Source organism: Macaca mulatta, chromosome 1 (assembly GCF_049350105.2).
Source record: "Macaca mulatta isolate MMU2019108-1 chromosome 1, T2T-MMU8v2.0, whole genome shotgun sequence".
NCBI classification, from domain to species: Eukaryota; Metazoa; Chordata; class Mammalia; order Primates; family Cercopithecidae; genus Macaca; species Macaca mulatta.
In genome coordinates, this window is record NC_133406.1 from 239210129 (window position 1) to 239225860 (window position 15732).

At 55.0% G+C, this 15732-nt stretch overlaps 1 protein-coding gene across 1 annotated transcript in view; it reads right to left on the bottom strand.

The window, feature by feature from the left end:
- Positions 1–15526, bottom strand: part of LOC114674454 (ATPase family AAA domain-containing protein 3C) — a 28383-nt gene extending 12857 nt beyond the window's left edge. Inside the window, exons 1-6 of the mRNA XM_077981099.1 lie at positions 15446–15526; positions 15090–15204; positions 3525–3602; positions 2469–2548; positions 2165–2234; positions 249–394 (exon numbers count right to left, since the gene is read on the bottom strand). Coding sequence (XP_077837225.1) covers positions 249–394; positions 2165–2234; positions 2469–2548; positions 3525–3602; positions 15090–15204; positions 15446–15453 — 497 coding nt within the window. The 5' untranslated portion in view covers positions 15454–15526. The remainder of the gene's footprint in view (positions 1–248; positions 395–2164; positions 2235–2468; positions 2549–3524; positions 3603–15089; positions 15205–15445) is intronic.
- Positions 15527–15732: the final 206 nt, after the last annotated feature.

Here is a 15732-nt window from a genome sequence, read left to right on the forward strand (position 1 = left end):
GTGCTCCCAGGCCCCATCAAGAGCCCCGAGCAGGGGAGACCGAGGCAGATGGGGGAAGGGTCTCACTGATGCAGACCCCTAAGCTACAGCGAAAACCCAGGCATGAAGCCGCGTCCCGGTGCCCCTCGTGCGGGGAAGGGGAAGGGACAGGAGGGTGTGCACGGGCGGGTTCTCCTCATGGAGCAGAGGGGACTCAGCCAGGAACCGCACTCAGGGAGGGCCAGGCCCACGCCGCTACCTGGAAGCGGTGCTGCAGCGCCTCCAGCACCGTGATGCGGGACGTCTCGCTCACCAGGGATGGCTTGAAAAGCCCAGCCTCGATGAAGCGGGCCCCGGCGGCTCTCCCATTCTTGGCAGAGTAGACCCCGCCAGCCAGCAGCCTCAGCCCAACCACCTGCAGCGGAGACACCGCACTGGTGTGCCTGCCCCACCCTCCCTCCCTCCTAGAGCAGGAAATGCTCGGGGCTGCCCCACCCTCTCTCCGCCCAAGGGAGCAGCACAGGGCTGTGTGCTGGCAGCACAGGAACCCGAATTCCCGGCCCCGAATCCCACAGCCCCGCGGTTACAGGAGGCAGGCGGGGCCGTCACAGAGCCCTCACTCAGGGCCATTTTCTCTGCAACTGGCAGCATAAATCCTGCAAAGTCCCAGTCGCTGAGCAGGGCCCTGGGCAGACCCAGCTGGCTATGTCACAGGGCCACACCCTCTGTTACTTTCTTGGCCACTAAAATGGTACTTTATTCCTGGAAAACAAGGCTAACCCGAAATCGCTAACTTGTTTTAAAAATCAGTTACGCCGGCTGGGCATGGTAGCTCAGGCCTGCAATCCCAGCACTTTGGGAGGTCGAGGCAGCCGGATCACCTGAGGTTGGGAGTTGGAGACCAGCCTAACCCACACGGAGAAACCCCATTTCTACTAAAAATACAAAAAGTTAGCTGGGCATGATGGCACATGACTGTAATCTCAGCTACTTGGGAGGCTGAGGCAGGAGAATTGCTTGAACCCGAGAGGCAGAGGTTGCAGTGAGCTCAGACCGCGTCATCGCACTCAAGCCTGCGCCAGAAGAGCCAAACTCCATCCCAAATAAAAAAAAAAAAAAAAAGAAAGAAAAATCGTTTATGCCAGACCCGGTGGCCCATTCCTGTAATCCCAGCATTTTGGGAGACCAAGATGGGCAGATCACCTGAGGTCAGGAGTTCGTGACCAGCCTGGCCAACAGGGTGAAAACCCATCTTCACCAAAACAGAAAAATTACCCGGACACGGCGACCTGCACCTAATCCTGGCAACAGGAGAGGCTGAGGCAGGAGGATGGCGTGAACCCGGGAGGCGGAGCTTGCAGTGAGCCGAGATGGTGCCACTGCACTCCAGCCTGGGGACACAGTGAGACACTGTCTCTAAATACAAACAGAAGTCAACGGTGCATTAAGTAGCTCCCTCGTGTCCTCACGTGACACCGTCTCACCAACACGGGTGGCAACACCACCTGCGACATTCACCGTCACACTGGCGACGCCACAGGCAGGCGCTGCAGTCACAGCTCAGGGCACCGGCACCACGGCGGAGCAAGTGCCCACTCCGTGCCAGGCACCTACTGTGTGCTGGGCAGCGGGGGAAGGAGGACGCAGTCGTGTGCGACGTGGTGTGCCACCACACTAGGCTGGCGCCTGCGCACAAAAGAGTGAAGCTGTAAACGAGAGAGCTTTCTGTGAACTTCAAACTCTCAGGGTTTTCTGAGGAATAAAGTTTTTGCAAAATGGAGTCAGGGTCACCTTCTGTTTTCTTTTTTTTTTTTGAGAAGGAGCCTGGCTCTGTCCCAAGGTGGGAGTGCAGTGGCAGGATCTCGGCTCACTACAACTCCGCCTCCTGCGTTCAAGTGATTCTCCTGCCTCTGCCTCCTGAGAAGCGGGGATGACATACACGTGCCACATGTAGAGATGGGGTCTCACTGTGTGGCCGAGGCTGGAGACTGTGTTTTCTTCTCCCAGCTCGAGGAGCAGCCCCCACCAGCAGGTTCAATTTGGTCTTGTTCCGTGCTGGGAGAGCTCCAGGGCCTGTGCAGAGCCAGCAGGGACATGACCCGGGGACAGGACCCGGGGTTCCAGGAGGCCCCCACAAGCTGCCCCACAGCCACCTGCCAGCTCTGCCCGGGACACGCGTGTTTACCGTGGCTGTCACTGTGTCCCGCTCTGTCACAAAGGCACGGAATCTTTCCCCAAACATGGTGACAGACGTCCTGCGGGGAAAGCAGTGGTGTGACCACGACGGACACGAAGATCCGAGCCACACAGCAAGAGCAGGTTGAGGGTGAGGCCCCGACACAGCGGCCCGGTCCTGCCAGGACAGAGGGGCAGTGCCCCCACCAAGGCGCCAGCCTACAGCGGCCAGGCCTGGGACACCTGGAGAGCGCCTAGGACCAGCGACTCACACCTGCGGGGCCCCGTCTGCGGCTGGCCTGGGCAGCGCTCACCTGATGGACGCCAAGAAGGTCTGATGGTGTTTCTGCACCGACTCCTCCTGCTTCCGTGAGTTCTCCTCATTGACAAGTTGCTGAGAAGTCACAGAACAAGAGAAAAGCCTTTAAAACCAGAAAAATGCTCAGCACCAGTGCAGAGGTTGTGTCTGCCCCAGGACCGGGGGCTCCAAGCGTCTCGGGCACCTGGGGCCCTGCAGATGCCACAGCCTGACACACAGACACAGGTGACATCGGCCGGGACGGCAGTCGCTGAGGGGCTGCTTTCAGAACCCAAACTCCCCAGCGGCAGAAACAGCCCCCACTGCGGCTTCCCTGAGAAGGGCCACTGCGCGGCCGACCTCCCAACACCACCGCCCTGATTCACGCTGTGCTGAAGGAAGCCTCTGTCTTCTGCCAAGAAAACGTTAGAGCTATAGTGGCCACAACAGGCAACGCGTGAACCCCGCCTGTGAGCTCGGGACTGAGGGCGACGGGCCGGGCGCGGTAGCTCACACCTGTAATCCCAGCATTTTGGGAGACCGAGGCAGGTGGATCACTTGAGTCAGGAGTTCAAGACTAGCCTGGCCAACATGTCGAAACCCCATCTGTACTAAAAATACAAAAAAGCAGCTGAGTATGGTGGCAGGTGCCTGTAATTCCAGCTACTCGGGAGGCTGAGGCAGGAGAATCGCTTGAACCCGGGAGGCGGAGGTTGCAGTGAGCTGAGATCACACTACATCACTCCAGCCTGGGTGACAGAACGAGACTCCGTTTCAAAATCAATAAAATAGAAAAAGTCCTGCTGAGCTCAAAGAAATGAGGTGAGAACGTCAAGAAGACCCAGGCTCTCCAGACGACCAGACACCCTCACCAACACTGGTCCTCCCTCTCGGGTGGCACCGCAGCAGCGTCTCTCACCTCCCCTTGGAATGAGGCGCCCAAGCTCGGCCCTGGGTCCCACTGCTGCCCATGTACACGCCCCTGGCCCTACCCACCGGCAGTAGCCCACCAATCTCCACGCCCGAACCCCATGTGCACCCCGGCCTCCCCACACACACCGGCTCCACTCACTTTGAGCTTGGACTGTTGCTCCGGCTGCAACGTCGGCTCCTGCATCTGCACCAGATTCACGGCGTCCTTCGACATGGCCTGCGGGGGCAGAGGCACGGAGGGCAGGTGTTAGGATACGCGCAGGACTGGGCAGGCATGCACACCAGCCTGGGGGCTTTCACACAGCCACACCTGGACCTCAAAGCCCCCAGCCCTGCCTGAAGGGGTGGCCTGCCCCTCCACACCTGTGGGTGTTTCTCGGTAGGTGGAACGAAAGACTTGAGAAAAGAAATGAGACACAGAGACAAAGTATAAAGAAAGAAAAAGTGGGCCCAGGGGACCGGCGCTCAGCATACAGAGGACCCACGCTGGCAAGGGTCTCTGAGTTCCCTCAGTATTTATTGATCATTATCTTTACCATCTTACAAAAAGGGAAGTGGCAGGATAATAGGATCATCATCGGGAGAAGGTCAGTAGTAAGACATATAAATAAAGATCTCTGTGACATAAGTTTAAAGGAAAATGCCTTGATATGCATATGCAAACATCTCTATAAATCTTTTTAGTGTACAAAGAGCAGCATTGCGCTAGTACGTCCCACCTTTCGCCCTAAGGTGGTTTTCTCCTTTCTCAGTAAACAGAACATCTCTGTTTTACACTGAGATGTTCCATTGCCCAGGGACAGGCAGGAGACAGATGCTTTTCTCTATCTCAACTGCCAAGAGGCCTTCTTTCCTCTTATATTAGTCCTCCTCAGCACAGACCCTTCATAGGTGTCAGGCTGGGGGAGGATCAGGTCTTTCCCTTCCCACGAGGCCATATTTCAGACAACCACATGGGGAGAAAGCTTGGACAATACCTAGCTTTCCTAGGCAGAGGTCCTGCGACCTTTGGCAGTGTACATGTTTTTCTTAATCTCAAGTACCCAGGGACATATACACTTGAGATTAAGAGAATGGTGATGACTTTTCACAAGCATACTGCCTTGAGGCACTTGTTTAACAAAGCACACCCTGCACAGCCCAAAATCCTTTAAACCTTGAGTCACCACAGCACATGTCTCTTGCAAGGACAAGGTTGGGGGTAGGGTCACAGATTTACAGCATCTCAAATGCAGAACAAAATGGAGTCTCTTATGTCTACTTCTTTCTATATAGACACAGTGACAGTCTGATCTTTCTTTTCCCCACACTGCCTCACCATCCTCCTTCTCAGTCACACCTGGCGTGACGATGCCCCGTCCCCAGCACACGGGCTGATGCATTTGTGGGGTTTTATCCCCCAGGGACGGTCTCAGAGGGTCACATCGGGAAGGCCGTCCCACGTGGACGGGAGGAGGCTATTTCCCAATTCAACAGAAAGTCAGGTGATGGCTAAAGGTTCCTCTATTTTTTCACGTTACAAACGCTTTTCCTAAGTTTCCAATGGCTATTGTCATTGATCTGCTATCAGGCACGTGCAGGCAAGAACGGGAATCCATAAGAATCGGATACCGCCAACACGCCCAGGGTGACGAGGGCAAGCGTACGACAACGTCCCCAGTTACATTTTGTTCCTGGTGGAGAATGACAGGTTGACGTTTGGGTGTTCCGGGACAGAAGTACGTATTCTCCGAGCTGCTGAGGCCTAAGCATCAGGTCTCAAAATTTTCTGGGATGACAGTTTTCCCATCACAAAAATTTACCATAAACATGTTTGGCCAGGCGCAGTGGCTCACACCCGTAATCGCAGCACTTTGGGAGGCCCAGGTGGGCGGATGATGAGGTCAGGAGATGGAGACCATCCTGGCTAACACGGTGAAACCCCATCTCTACTGAAAATACAAAAAATCAGCCGGGCCTGGTGACGGGCGCTTGTAATCCCCGCTACTCGGGAGGCTAAGGCATTAGGATGGCGGCGTGAACCTGGGAGGCGGAGTTTGCAGTGAGCCGAGATCATGCCACTGCACTCCAGCCTGGGCGACAGAGTGAGACTCTGTCTCAAAGAAAAAGAAAAGAACAGATTAAAAGAATGAGAGAATATGCTGGTTTCGGTGTCAAGAATCCTCTTGGGCAAGGAATTTGTCACTAACAATTGGCCAGGTATTAACCACAAATTACAAAGGAAAGAGAACTAGAAAAATAAGCCTATAGAAGAGATTCTGAGACAGGAAAAAAACATCTTAGGAAAGAGAAACACTGTTAGAGGGAACAGAGAAAGTGAGAGAGAGACAGTGTCAAAGAGAGAGAGGAAGGGATAGAAGTAGTGAAGAAAAGCAATCTGCCCCATTCTTTTAAAAGCCAAGAGTAGACCCGGCGTGGCAGCTCACGCCTGGAATCCCAGCACTTTGGGAGGCCGAGGAGGGCGGATCACGAGGTCAGGAAATCGAGACCATCCTGGCTAACACGGTGAAACCCTGTCTCTAAGAAAAATACAAAAAATTAGCCAGGCACGGTGGCAGGTGCCTGTAGTCCCAGCTACTAAGGAGGCTGAGGCAGAAGAATGGAGATTGCAGTGAGCCGAGATTATGCCACTGCCCTCCAGCCTGGGCGACAGAACAAGACTCCATCTCAGAGAGAGAGAGAGAGAGAGAGAGAACCCAGGAGGTGGAGCTTACAGTGAGCCAAGATCGCGCCACTGCACTCCAGCCTGGGCGACAGAGAGAGACTCCGTCTCAAAAAAGAAAAAAAAATAGAGCTAAGAAAGTTTCCTAATAATTGGTGTGCTTAAGCATATTGAGCTGTTTGCACTCAGCCAAGCCTTAAAATACTTAGAGAACCAGGAAGGAACCATCTATACCAATTCTAAGTATGCCTTTGACGTGGCTTATACATTAAAAATATATATGTATTAGACGGAATGAAGTACTATTAATAGCAAAGGATAATTAAAATCCCAAACTTACAAAGTTCTCAACAAAAGTAAAGTTTGCTCTAAGTTATCAGCGTAGGCTGTGCTCGGTGGCTCATGCCTGTAATCCCAGCACCTTGGGAGGCCGAGGCGGGTGGATCACCTGAGCTCAGGAGTTTCAGAGCAGCCTGAGCAACATGGTGAAACCCCATCTCTACTAAAATACAAAAAATTAGCCGAACGTCTCGGCCTGAACCTGTATCCTAGCTACTCAGGAGGCTGAGGCAGGAGGATCGTTTGAACCCGGGAGGCAGAGGTTACAGTGAGACAAGATGGTGCCACTACACTCCAGCAAGGGCGACAGAGCGAGACTCTGCCTCAAAAAAAAAAAAAAAAAAGTGCTATTCCAAACATCAGACATTACGTAAGAATACCACACTCCTTGACACCCACCCTCATCAGGGAAAGTAGAAACAATGAATGAGACTTTAAAGAACCACTTGAGGCCAGGCGCGGTGGCTCATGCCTGTAATCTCAGCCCTGTGGGAGGCCGAGGCAGGTGGATCTCAAGGTCAGGAGATCGAGACCATCCTGGCCAACGTGGTGAAATCTCTTTCTACCAAAAACACAAAAATTAGCCAGACACGATGGCATACACTTGTAGTCTCAACTACTCAGGAGGCTAAGGCAGAAGAATGGCACGAACCCAGGAGGCAGAGCTTGCAGTGAGCCAAGGTCGCACCACTGTACTCCAGCCTGGGCGACACAGCAAGACTCCATCTCAAAAAACAAATAGCCAATCGGATTTAGATTGTGAGGTCTAACCCTGGCCAACAAGGGAACCACACAGCAGTAGGCGCTACCTGTGTCAGGAAAAAGAACTTTCCCGTCCCTTGTCCAAGCGCTCGCCATTGCTCCATCTATGAGACGCCCTTTTTTTTTTTTTTTTTGAGATGGAGTCTCACTCTGTAGCCCAGGCTGGAGTGCAGTGGCCGGATCTCAGCTCACTGCAAGCTCCGCCTCCCGGGTTCACGCCATTCGCCTGCCTCAGCCTCCCGAGTAGCTGGGACTACAGGCGCCCGTCACCTCGCCCGGCTAGTTTTTTGTATTTCTTAGTAGAGACGGGGTTTCACCGTGTTAGCCAGGATGGTCTCGATCTCCTGACCTCGTGATCCGCCCGTCTCGGCCTCCCAAAGTGCTGGGATTACAGGGGTGAGCCACCGCACCCGGCCGAGACGCCCCCTTCTATAGAAGTAAATTTCCTAGCTGAGAGAAACGTACATTCGAGTGCTACTTCTTTTGCAACACCGAAAATTTACGTATAACACAGTGAGCCGCTGAGATCTCGCCACTGCACTCCAGCCTGGGCGACAGAGCAAGACTCCGTCTCACAAAAAAAAGAAAGCCGGCTAGGCACGGTGTCTCAGGCCTGTAATCCAACACTTTGGGAGGCTGAGGCAGGAGGATTGCTTGAGCCCAGGAGTTGGAGACCAGCCTGGGAAATCAAGAGAGACCCCGTCTCTACCAAAAAATAAAAAGAGGAGGAAGAGGAAAACCAAATGAGTTCCCCAGCCATAGCCAGACGCCCCCTCCGGCCCCCGAACCCCCCAGTGGCCATCAGGAAGGGCTTGGTTTTATTTTTATTTTTATTTATTTTTTGTTTATTTATTTTTAGACGGAGTCTCACTCTGTTACCCAGGCTGGAGCGCAGTGGTGTGATCTCGGCTCACTGCAAGCTCCATTTCCCAGGTTCATGCCATTCTCCTGCCTCAGCCTCCCAAGTAGCTGGGACTACAGGCACCCGCCACGACACCTGGCTACTTTTTTGTATTTTTAGTAGATACTGGGTTTCACCGTGTTAGCCAGGATGGTCTCCATCTCTTGACTTTGTGATCCGCCTGCCTTGGCCTCCCAAAGTGCTGGGATTACAGGTGCGAGTCACGGTGCCCAGCCAACAAATATTTACAATTAGCGGGCGTGGTGGTGCACACCTCTGGGGCTAATTAGGACCTAGTAGGGTATGGCTACTGGACAGGCTGAGGCAGGAGGATCACTGGAGCCTCAGAGGGCGAGGCTGCAATGAGCTATAATCACACCACTGCACTCCAGCCTAGGCTCAGAGTAAGAACCCATCTCTGAAAGGAAAATGAGAGAGAGAGAAATGGAGAGAGTGGGCAGAGGTGAACCGCCTCCCTCCAAGCACTGCAGCTCCGAGGGCTCTGCTCTCTGACAGACCCGCTGCATGCCCAGGCTCCTCTTCTGTTTCCTGCTTCCGCCAACACCCCACACCCTTCCTAAGGACACAAAGTGCAGAAAGCAGTTTATGTTTCATCGGCTAATATGAGGCTCTGCGCGATTGCACTGTGCTGTTTTGCCCTGCGATTCCCCGCGACCACCCCTGTACCCCGCCCTGCGCCCAACGCAAAGGTTTCCTGTCTGAGAGAGTCCTCCAGCATTGAGGACCTGGAGGAGTGCCCGTGCAGGTTCCAGATGCAGCCTGGACCTTGAGCCAGGATAGGGACACAGCTGCCTCCGGAAGCCCGGGCCAGCGGGAACAGGGGCTGGAGTCCCAGAGTAGGCCCCAGCCAGGCAGTGAGTACCGGGCTCTGCTCCCAGAATTCAGCCAGCGAGTGTGGTTTCTGATCTCTGCATCTGAGCAGACCTCTGGGGACAGGGAGCTGCATGGCACAACAGGACTGTGGCCTCCCAGCGTGGCCCGTGGCCCCCTGTGACCCAGCCGCAGGGCATCCCAGGACCGAGGCTGCAGTGGCCGGCTGTGTGTCTTCCATGGACAATGCCTGGGCAGAAGTGGGCCCTCTTACACCTGAGAACAGTGTGGTATGAAGTCACCGCTGGCCCCCACATCACTCTGCAGCCTCGTTCTTCTCGGGGGACCTGGCCTTCAGGAGGGAGGGGCTGCTGGAGCGCAGGCAGCTGGTCCCGGGCAGCATTCAGACCCAGGCCCGGCCATGGCGGGCACCTGATGTCAAGTGCACCACTCTGTGGTCAGTAAATTCTCCAGAAAGCTCCCGCCTCTGCCTCTTCTGTCACCTTTGACCCCAGGAGGATGCTAGGCGGCCCCTGAAAGCCCGCACAGCATCAGCAAATAGACACGGCAGTGAGGCAACTGTGGGACTTTATTGGCTAAACAGACACCAGCTCCAGCCGCAGGCTTGGACCGGCCAGCTGAGAGTGTGGCCTCAGACACGCCGGCCAGGTTCCCTGCTTCCCGGCCACGGTTGGAAGCAGTCTCCAGGCCACCCCACCTTGGTCTGGCCCCAGCAGGCGCCCCCACATCTGCCTCTGCTGTGGGAGTGAGAACAAAGACCCCGCCTGCCCCGCTCCTGCTACCCTGGGGGCTCAGCCGGCACCCACCCTCCCAGGGGACTGGGCAGGGGCTGGGTTGCAAAGCCTCCCCCTCCCCCTCTGAGCCAGATGGAAAATGCGTCTCCCAAGAGTCTTGTGTCTGTGTGGCATCCAGCACACAGAGGCTGGAACTGCTGGGACCGGGGCCCTTGGTGCTGTCTCAGGCACCTCAGGTCCAGCCCTTCTACCATGGACAGGTCACTCTGCATCCCAGGGCCAGGGAAAGGCGTGGAGACCCCAAGGGGAGGCACCTGTGGGTCAGGGTCTGGGCATGGGGACGCCCACAGGGCACCGAGCTCGGGAGTGCACCAGGACGCCTGGAGGAAGCACAGGGCAGGGGATGCTTCCCGGACAGTTGAGGGGGTCCCTCACCCCGTCCCAGCTGTGCCTCCCAGAGGCAGGATTCATCTCACAGGGTGCAGAGGCAGCAGCACACCATCCTCCCACAACACAGCTGCCACGACCGGACCTGCCATGGGGATGACCACGTGGTGCCCGTCCCCTCTGGCAGCGCCCACACCTCGCCAAGAGCCACTGTGTGGGGAGACACTGACTGGAGCTGGACCGCCACTGTGCGTCAGGAGCCCAAGGGTGCAGGGGACACTGACCGGAGAAGGACCGCCACTGTGCGTCAGGGGGCCAGGGCTGCTAAACATCATTTTTGGTCTCGAGCCGACCGAAGAGACTTCAAACAGGTGCAGGAACCCTCAGGGTGCCCCCGAGTGGCTGCACCTCACCCAGGGCCCACTGGAGGAAAGGGGCTGAGCAGATGTTCACGGGGCCACCCCACCAGGAAGCATGGGACCTGGCAGAGCCCACCAGAAGTGACAGCTAAACGTCAGGTGGCCTCCTGGGTGGGATTCCGGGGCAAAACCCAGTCCCAACAGCATTCAGCATTGGGAGGCCGAGGCGGGCCGATCACAAAGTCAGGAGATCGAGACCATCCTGGCTAACACGGTGAAACCTCATCTGCACAAAAAATACACAAAATTAGCCGGCCGTGATGGCAGGCACCTGCAGTCTCAGCTATTCAGGAGGCTGAGGCAGGAGAATGGCGTGAACCCGGGCAGAGGAGCTCGCAGATTCAAGATCGTGCCGCTGCATTCCACTCCAGCTTGGGCCACAGAGGGAGACCCCATATCAAAAAAAAAAAAAAAACAAAAAACAAAAAAAAGAAAAAGAAAAGGAATATCTAGAATCCATATTGGAAAAAACAACCCCACGACATCAGCAAAGTTACAGGATACAAAATCAACAGCAAAGAAAGCTGCAGTTCTTCATAGTAAGTGTATAATCTGAACGGGGAATGACGAAACCATTTCCATTTACAAGAGCATCCGAAAGAATAAAATACTTGGAGCTTCACTGAACCAAGAAGGTGAAAGAAATGTACAATGTAAACCGGCTGGGCATGGTGGCCCACGTCTGAATCCCAGCAATTTGGGAGCCAGGGGCAGGCGGATCACCTGACGTCATTAGATTGGGTCCATCCTGGCCAACAACTAAACTCCAGCCTGGCTGACAGAGTGAGACTCCATCTCTAGAAAAAAAATAATAAATAAAAAAAAACAACATTGCTAAGAGTCATTAAGGCAATACAGAGACTGAATGCAATCCCTGTAAAAACCCAAATTACTTTTTAAAATATAGAAGAAGCATTACTAAAATTGATATGGAATCTCTAGGCATCTTGAATTGTCCAAGGGAAAAAAAAAAAAAAGACAACAACTTCTTTTTTAATTTTTGTTTTTTCTTGCAAGGGAGTCTCACTCTTGTCATCCAGGCTGCAGTGCAGTGACATGATCTCAGTTCACTGCAACCTCCACCTCTTGGGTTCAAGTGATTCTCCTGCCTCAGCCTCCCGAGTGGCTGGGATTACAGGCACACACCAACATGCCCAGCTGATTTTTTTATGTTTAGTAGAGGCAGGTTTTCACCATTTAGACCAGGCTGGAGTCAAACTCCTGACCTCAGGTGCTCCACCCACCTTGGCATTTCAAAGTGCTGGGATTCCAGGCATGAGCCACTGAGCCCGGCACAAAAAAACAACTCTTGAAGGACAAAGTTGGCGCTGGGCGTGGTGGCTCACCGCCGCTCTGAGCAGTGGGGGATGAACGTCCTCGTAAGGGACACCAGAGCGAGAGCTCAGTCACTCTCCCTGCCATGTGAGAAGCTAACAGAGAACACTCCACGGGGGGGACCGAGCTGGCACCCTGACCTCGGGCCTCTGGCCTTCAGAGCTGTGGGGACACACGACCCAGGGGTTATGGCAGGCCCAGCTGCTGACCACACTCCTGTTCTCTCCCCTTTGTTATTAGCATTATTTTTTGAGACAGTTTCCCTCTCGTTGCTCAGGCTTCAGTGCAATGGCGTGGTCTCGGCACACCTCCAGTGATTCTCCTGCCTCGGCCTCCTGAGTAACTGGGATTGCTACCATGCCCGGCTGATTTTGTATTTTGAGTAGAGACGGGGATTCTCCATATTGGTGTGGTTGGTCTGGAATTCCTGATCTCAGGTCATTCGCCCGCCTCGGCCTCCCAAAGTGCCGGGATTACAGGTGTGAGCCACTGCACCTGGCCAATTTTTTCTATTTTTCCTAGAGATGGGGTTTCACCACGTTAGCCAGGCTGGTCTCCAACTCTTGACCTCAGGTGATCCACCCAGCTTGGCCTCCCAAAGTGCAGGGATTACAGGCGTGAGCCACCATGCCTTTTGGAGACAGGGTCTCACTCTGTCACCCACACTGGAGTGCAGTGGCACGAACATGGTTCATTGCAGCCTCCAACTCCCAGGCTCCAGCAATGCTCCCATCTCTGCTTCCTGAGTAGCTGAGATCACAGGCACATGATACCATGCCTGGCTAATTTTTGTATTTTTTGTAGAGATGGAGTTTCACCATGTTGTCCAGGCCAGTCTCGAAATCCTGAGCTGAAGCAATCCTCCTGCCTCGGCCTCCCAAAGTGTGGGATGACAAGAGTGAGCCGCCACACCCAGTCAAATTATTATTATTCTTTTTTGAGACAGTCTCTGTCACCCAGGCTGGAGCGCACTGACGTGATCTTGGCTCACTGCAACCTACGCCTCCTAGGTTCCAGAGATTCTCCTGTCTCAGCCTCCCGAGCAGCTGGGATTACAGGTGCCTGTCACCACACCTGGCTATTTTTGTATTTGTAGTGGAGATGGGGTTTCGCCACATTGGCCAGGCTTGCCTCGAACTCAACCGATCCACGCCTCCCAAAGTGCTGGGATTACAGGAGTGAGCCACCACGCCCAGCCCAAATTATTGTGATTATTTTTATTGATTGATTGATTTCTTTATTTTGATAAGGAGTCTCACTCTGTTGCTCAGGTTGAAGTACAGCGGCACTATCTCAGCTCACCACAATCTCCACCTCCCAGGTTCAAGAGATTTTGCTGCCTCAGCCTCCTGAGTAGCTGGGATTACTGGCACCCACCCACCCACCCACCACGCCCGGCTAATTTTTGTATTTTTCGTAGAGGTGGCGTTCAACATGTTGGCAGGCTGGTCTGGAACCCCTGGCCTCGAGTGATCTTCTCTCCTCAGCCTCCCAGCATGCTGGGAACAGGCATGAAACACAGCATCTGGCCCAAATTCTTCTTTTTTAAGACAGTGTCTCACTCTGTTGCCAAGGCTGGAGTGCAGTGACACAGTCACAGCTCAGTGCAACCTCAAGCTCCTGGACTCAAATGATCCTCCTACCTCAGCCTCCCAAGCAGCTGGGTACTGGGGCAGGGGAGAGCCAAAGGGAAACTGAGGCCCGGACGGCTGGGCTAGCATGGAGCAGGCGGCAGCGGAGGGGTCAACGGGAGAACCAGGCTCTCTCTGGAACAGAGTGGCTTTTGTTGTCACTGGAGAGAGCAGGAATTTAGGTCAGGTGCACAGAAGGACTCAGACCGGGGACCTGGGGACGCCAAGAGGTGGAACAGCCTCTGCTCATCTGGAGTGTTCCTGGGGGCTCTCATCACCTGGAGGGCTCTGCCCGCCGTGCCTGCTGCACCCACCGCCAGCAACAGGGAGCCTGAGAGCCTCAAGGCACAAGTGCAGCCGGATCCGCGCCCCACACCAGGAGGCTCCAGGGCCGGGCGTGGCAGCTGGAGGAAGGCCAGGCCAGCAGCCAGCAGGGGACCATGAGGAGCCTCTCCCTCTAATCCCGACACGGGGGGTCTCATGATGAGCGTCTCCCTCGAATCCAAACATGGGAATCTCAGAGTAACACTCCACATCACCTCCCCTCACTGCCAGGGCCTGGGGGTGGCCGGGCACCGGATTTCCTCACAGTCCTCTGAGTACTGAAGAGGAACATAAAAGAGGCCGGGCCCGGTGGCTCACATCTGCCATCCCTGCACTTTGGAGGCCGAGGAGGGTGAATCACTTGAGGTCAGGAGTCCAAGACCAGTCTGATCAATTTGGTGAAAAGCTGTTTCTACTAAAAAGACAAAAAAATGAGGCGAGCATTGTGCTGGGCGCTTGTAATCGCAGCTGTTCAGGAGGCTCAGGCAAGAGGATGGTTTGAACCCGGAGGGTGGAGGTTGCAGTAAGCTGAGATCACACCACTGTACTCCAGCCTGGGAGACGGAGTTAGATTCCATCTCTACAAAAACACAAAAACCAGCCAGGCGCGGTGGCGGGCACCTATAATCCCAACTACTCAGGAGGCTGAGGCACAGGTTGCCGTGAACTGAGATCCCGGCACTGCACTCCAGCCAGGGGGACAAGAGTGAGACTTCCTCAAAAAAAGGTCAGATGCGGTGGCTCACACCTGTAATCCCACCACTTTGGGAGGCCGAGGCAGGTGGATCACGAGGTCAGGAGATCGAGACCATCCTGGCTAATACGGTCAAACCCATCTCTACTAAAAAAAACACAAAAAAATTAGCCGGGCGTGGTGTCGGGTGCCTGTTGTCCCAGCTATTTGGGAGGCTGAGGCAGGAGAATGGCGTGAACCTGGGAGACAGAGCTTGCAGTGAGCCGAGGTCAAGCTACTGCACTCCAGCCTGGATGACAGAGCAAGAGTCCGTCTTAAGAAAAAAAAAAAAAAGGAATGCTGAAAGTTTCTAAGTGATGGTGGACTTTGCCCCCAAACCTGAGGAGACGCCACCAGGCTGTTCTCAGATGGGGATGAGGAAAAGGGGGCGTGACCTCCTGGATGCGGCCTCTGGGACCCTCGGGGCCCACAGGGCTCCCGCACAAAACCTCAGGGCACGGAGGTGGTGCCCACCCTGGAGACTGGGCCTGCTGGGTGCGTCTGGAGAGCAGGGGCGGGGTGGGCCCTGAGCGAGGGTCCCTGGACAGGGGCGGGTGAGGCGGGACACTTACTGTTTCCCTTCTGTGGCCGGCTTAAGAACATACTTGTCAAAATACATTCTCACCTGGCGCTGCCGCCCCTCCTGCCGTGGCAGGTCGCAGTGGACTGTCACATCGATGCAGTCATGGATGCCCCAGTCCAACTGCTTGGGGTGGCGGCTGGCCAGGACCAGCATGAATCTGCGGAGGAGGGATGAGGAAGGAAATGTTGGGGCTGCCGGCCAAGCTGCCCCGAGGGGAACACAGGCTCCTCAGCCCCCTCAGGGAGACTTTCCCGGAGAATCTAAAGCGGCAGCTGGTGGGCACAGAAAACACCGGGAGGACGCGGCACAGCCCTGGTCACCGCCGGCCCCACCACACCCAGCTGTCCCCCAGCCCGGCTACCTGGGCCTCTGTCTCTGCCGAAAATACAAAAATTAACCTGGGCATGGTGCCGTTCGCCTGTAATCCCAGCTACTCCGGAGGTTCAGACATGAAAATTCCTCGAACCCTGTGTCACGCGTGTCCCTGTGAAGACACCACGAAACAGGTTTTGTGTGAACCACAAGGCTGTTTACTTCACCCGGGTGCAGGCCAGCTGAGTCCAAAAAGAGTCAGCAAAGGGTGCTGGGATTACCGTTAGTTCTGACAGGTTTTGGGATAGGCAGTGGAGTTAGGAGCAATATTTTGGGGGCTGGGGGTGGATCTCACAAAGTACATTCTCCAGGG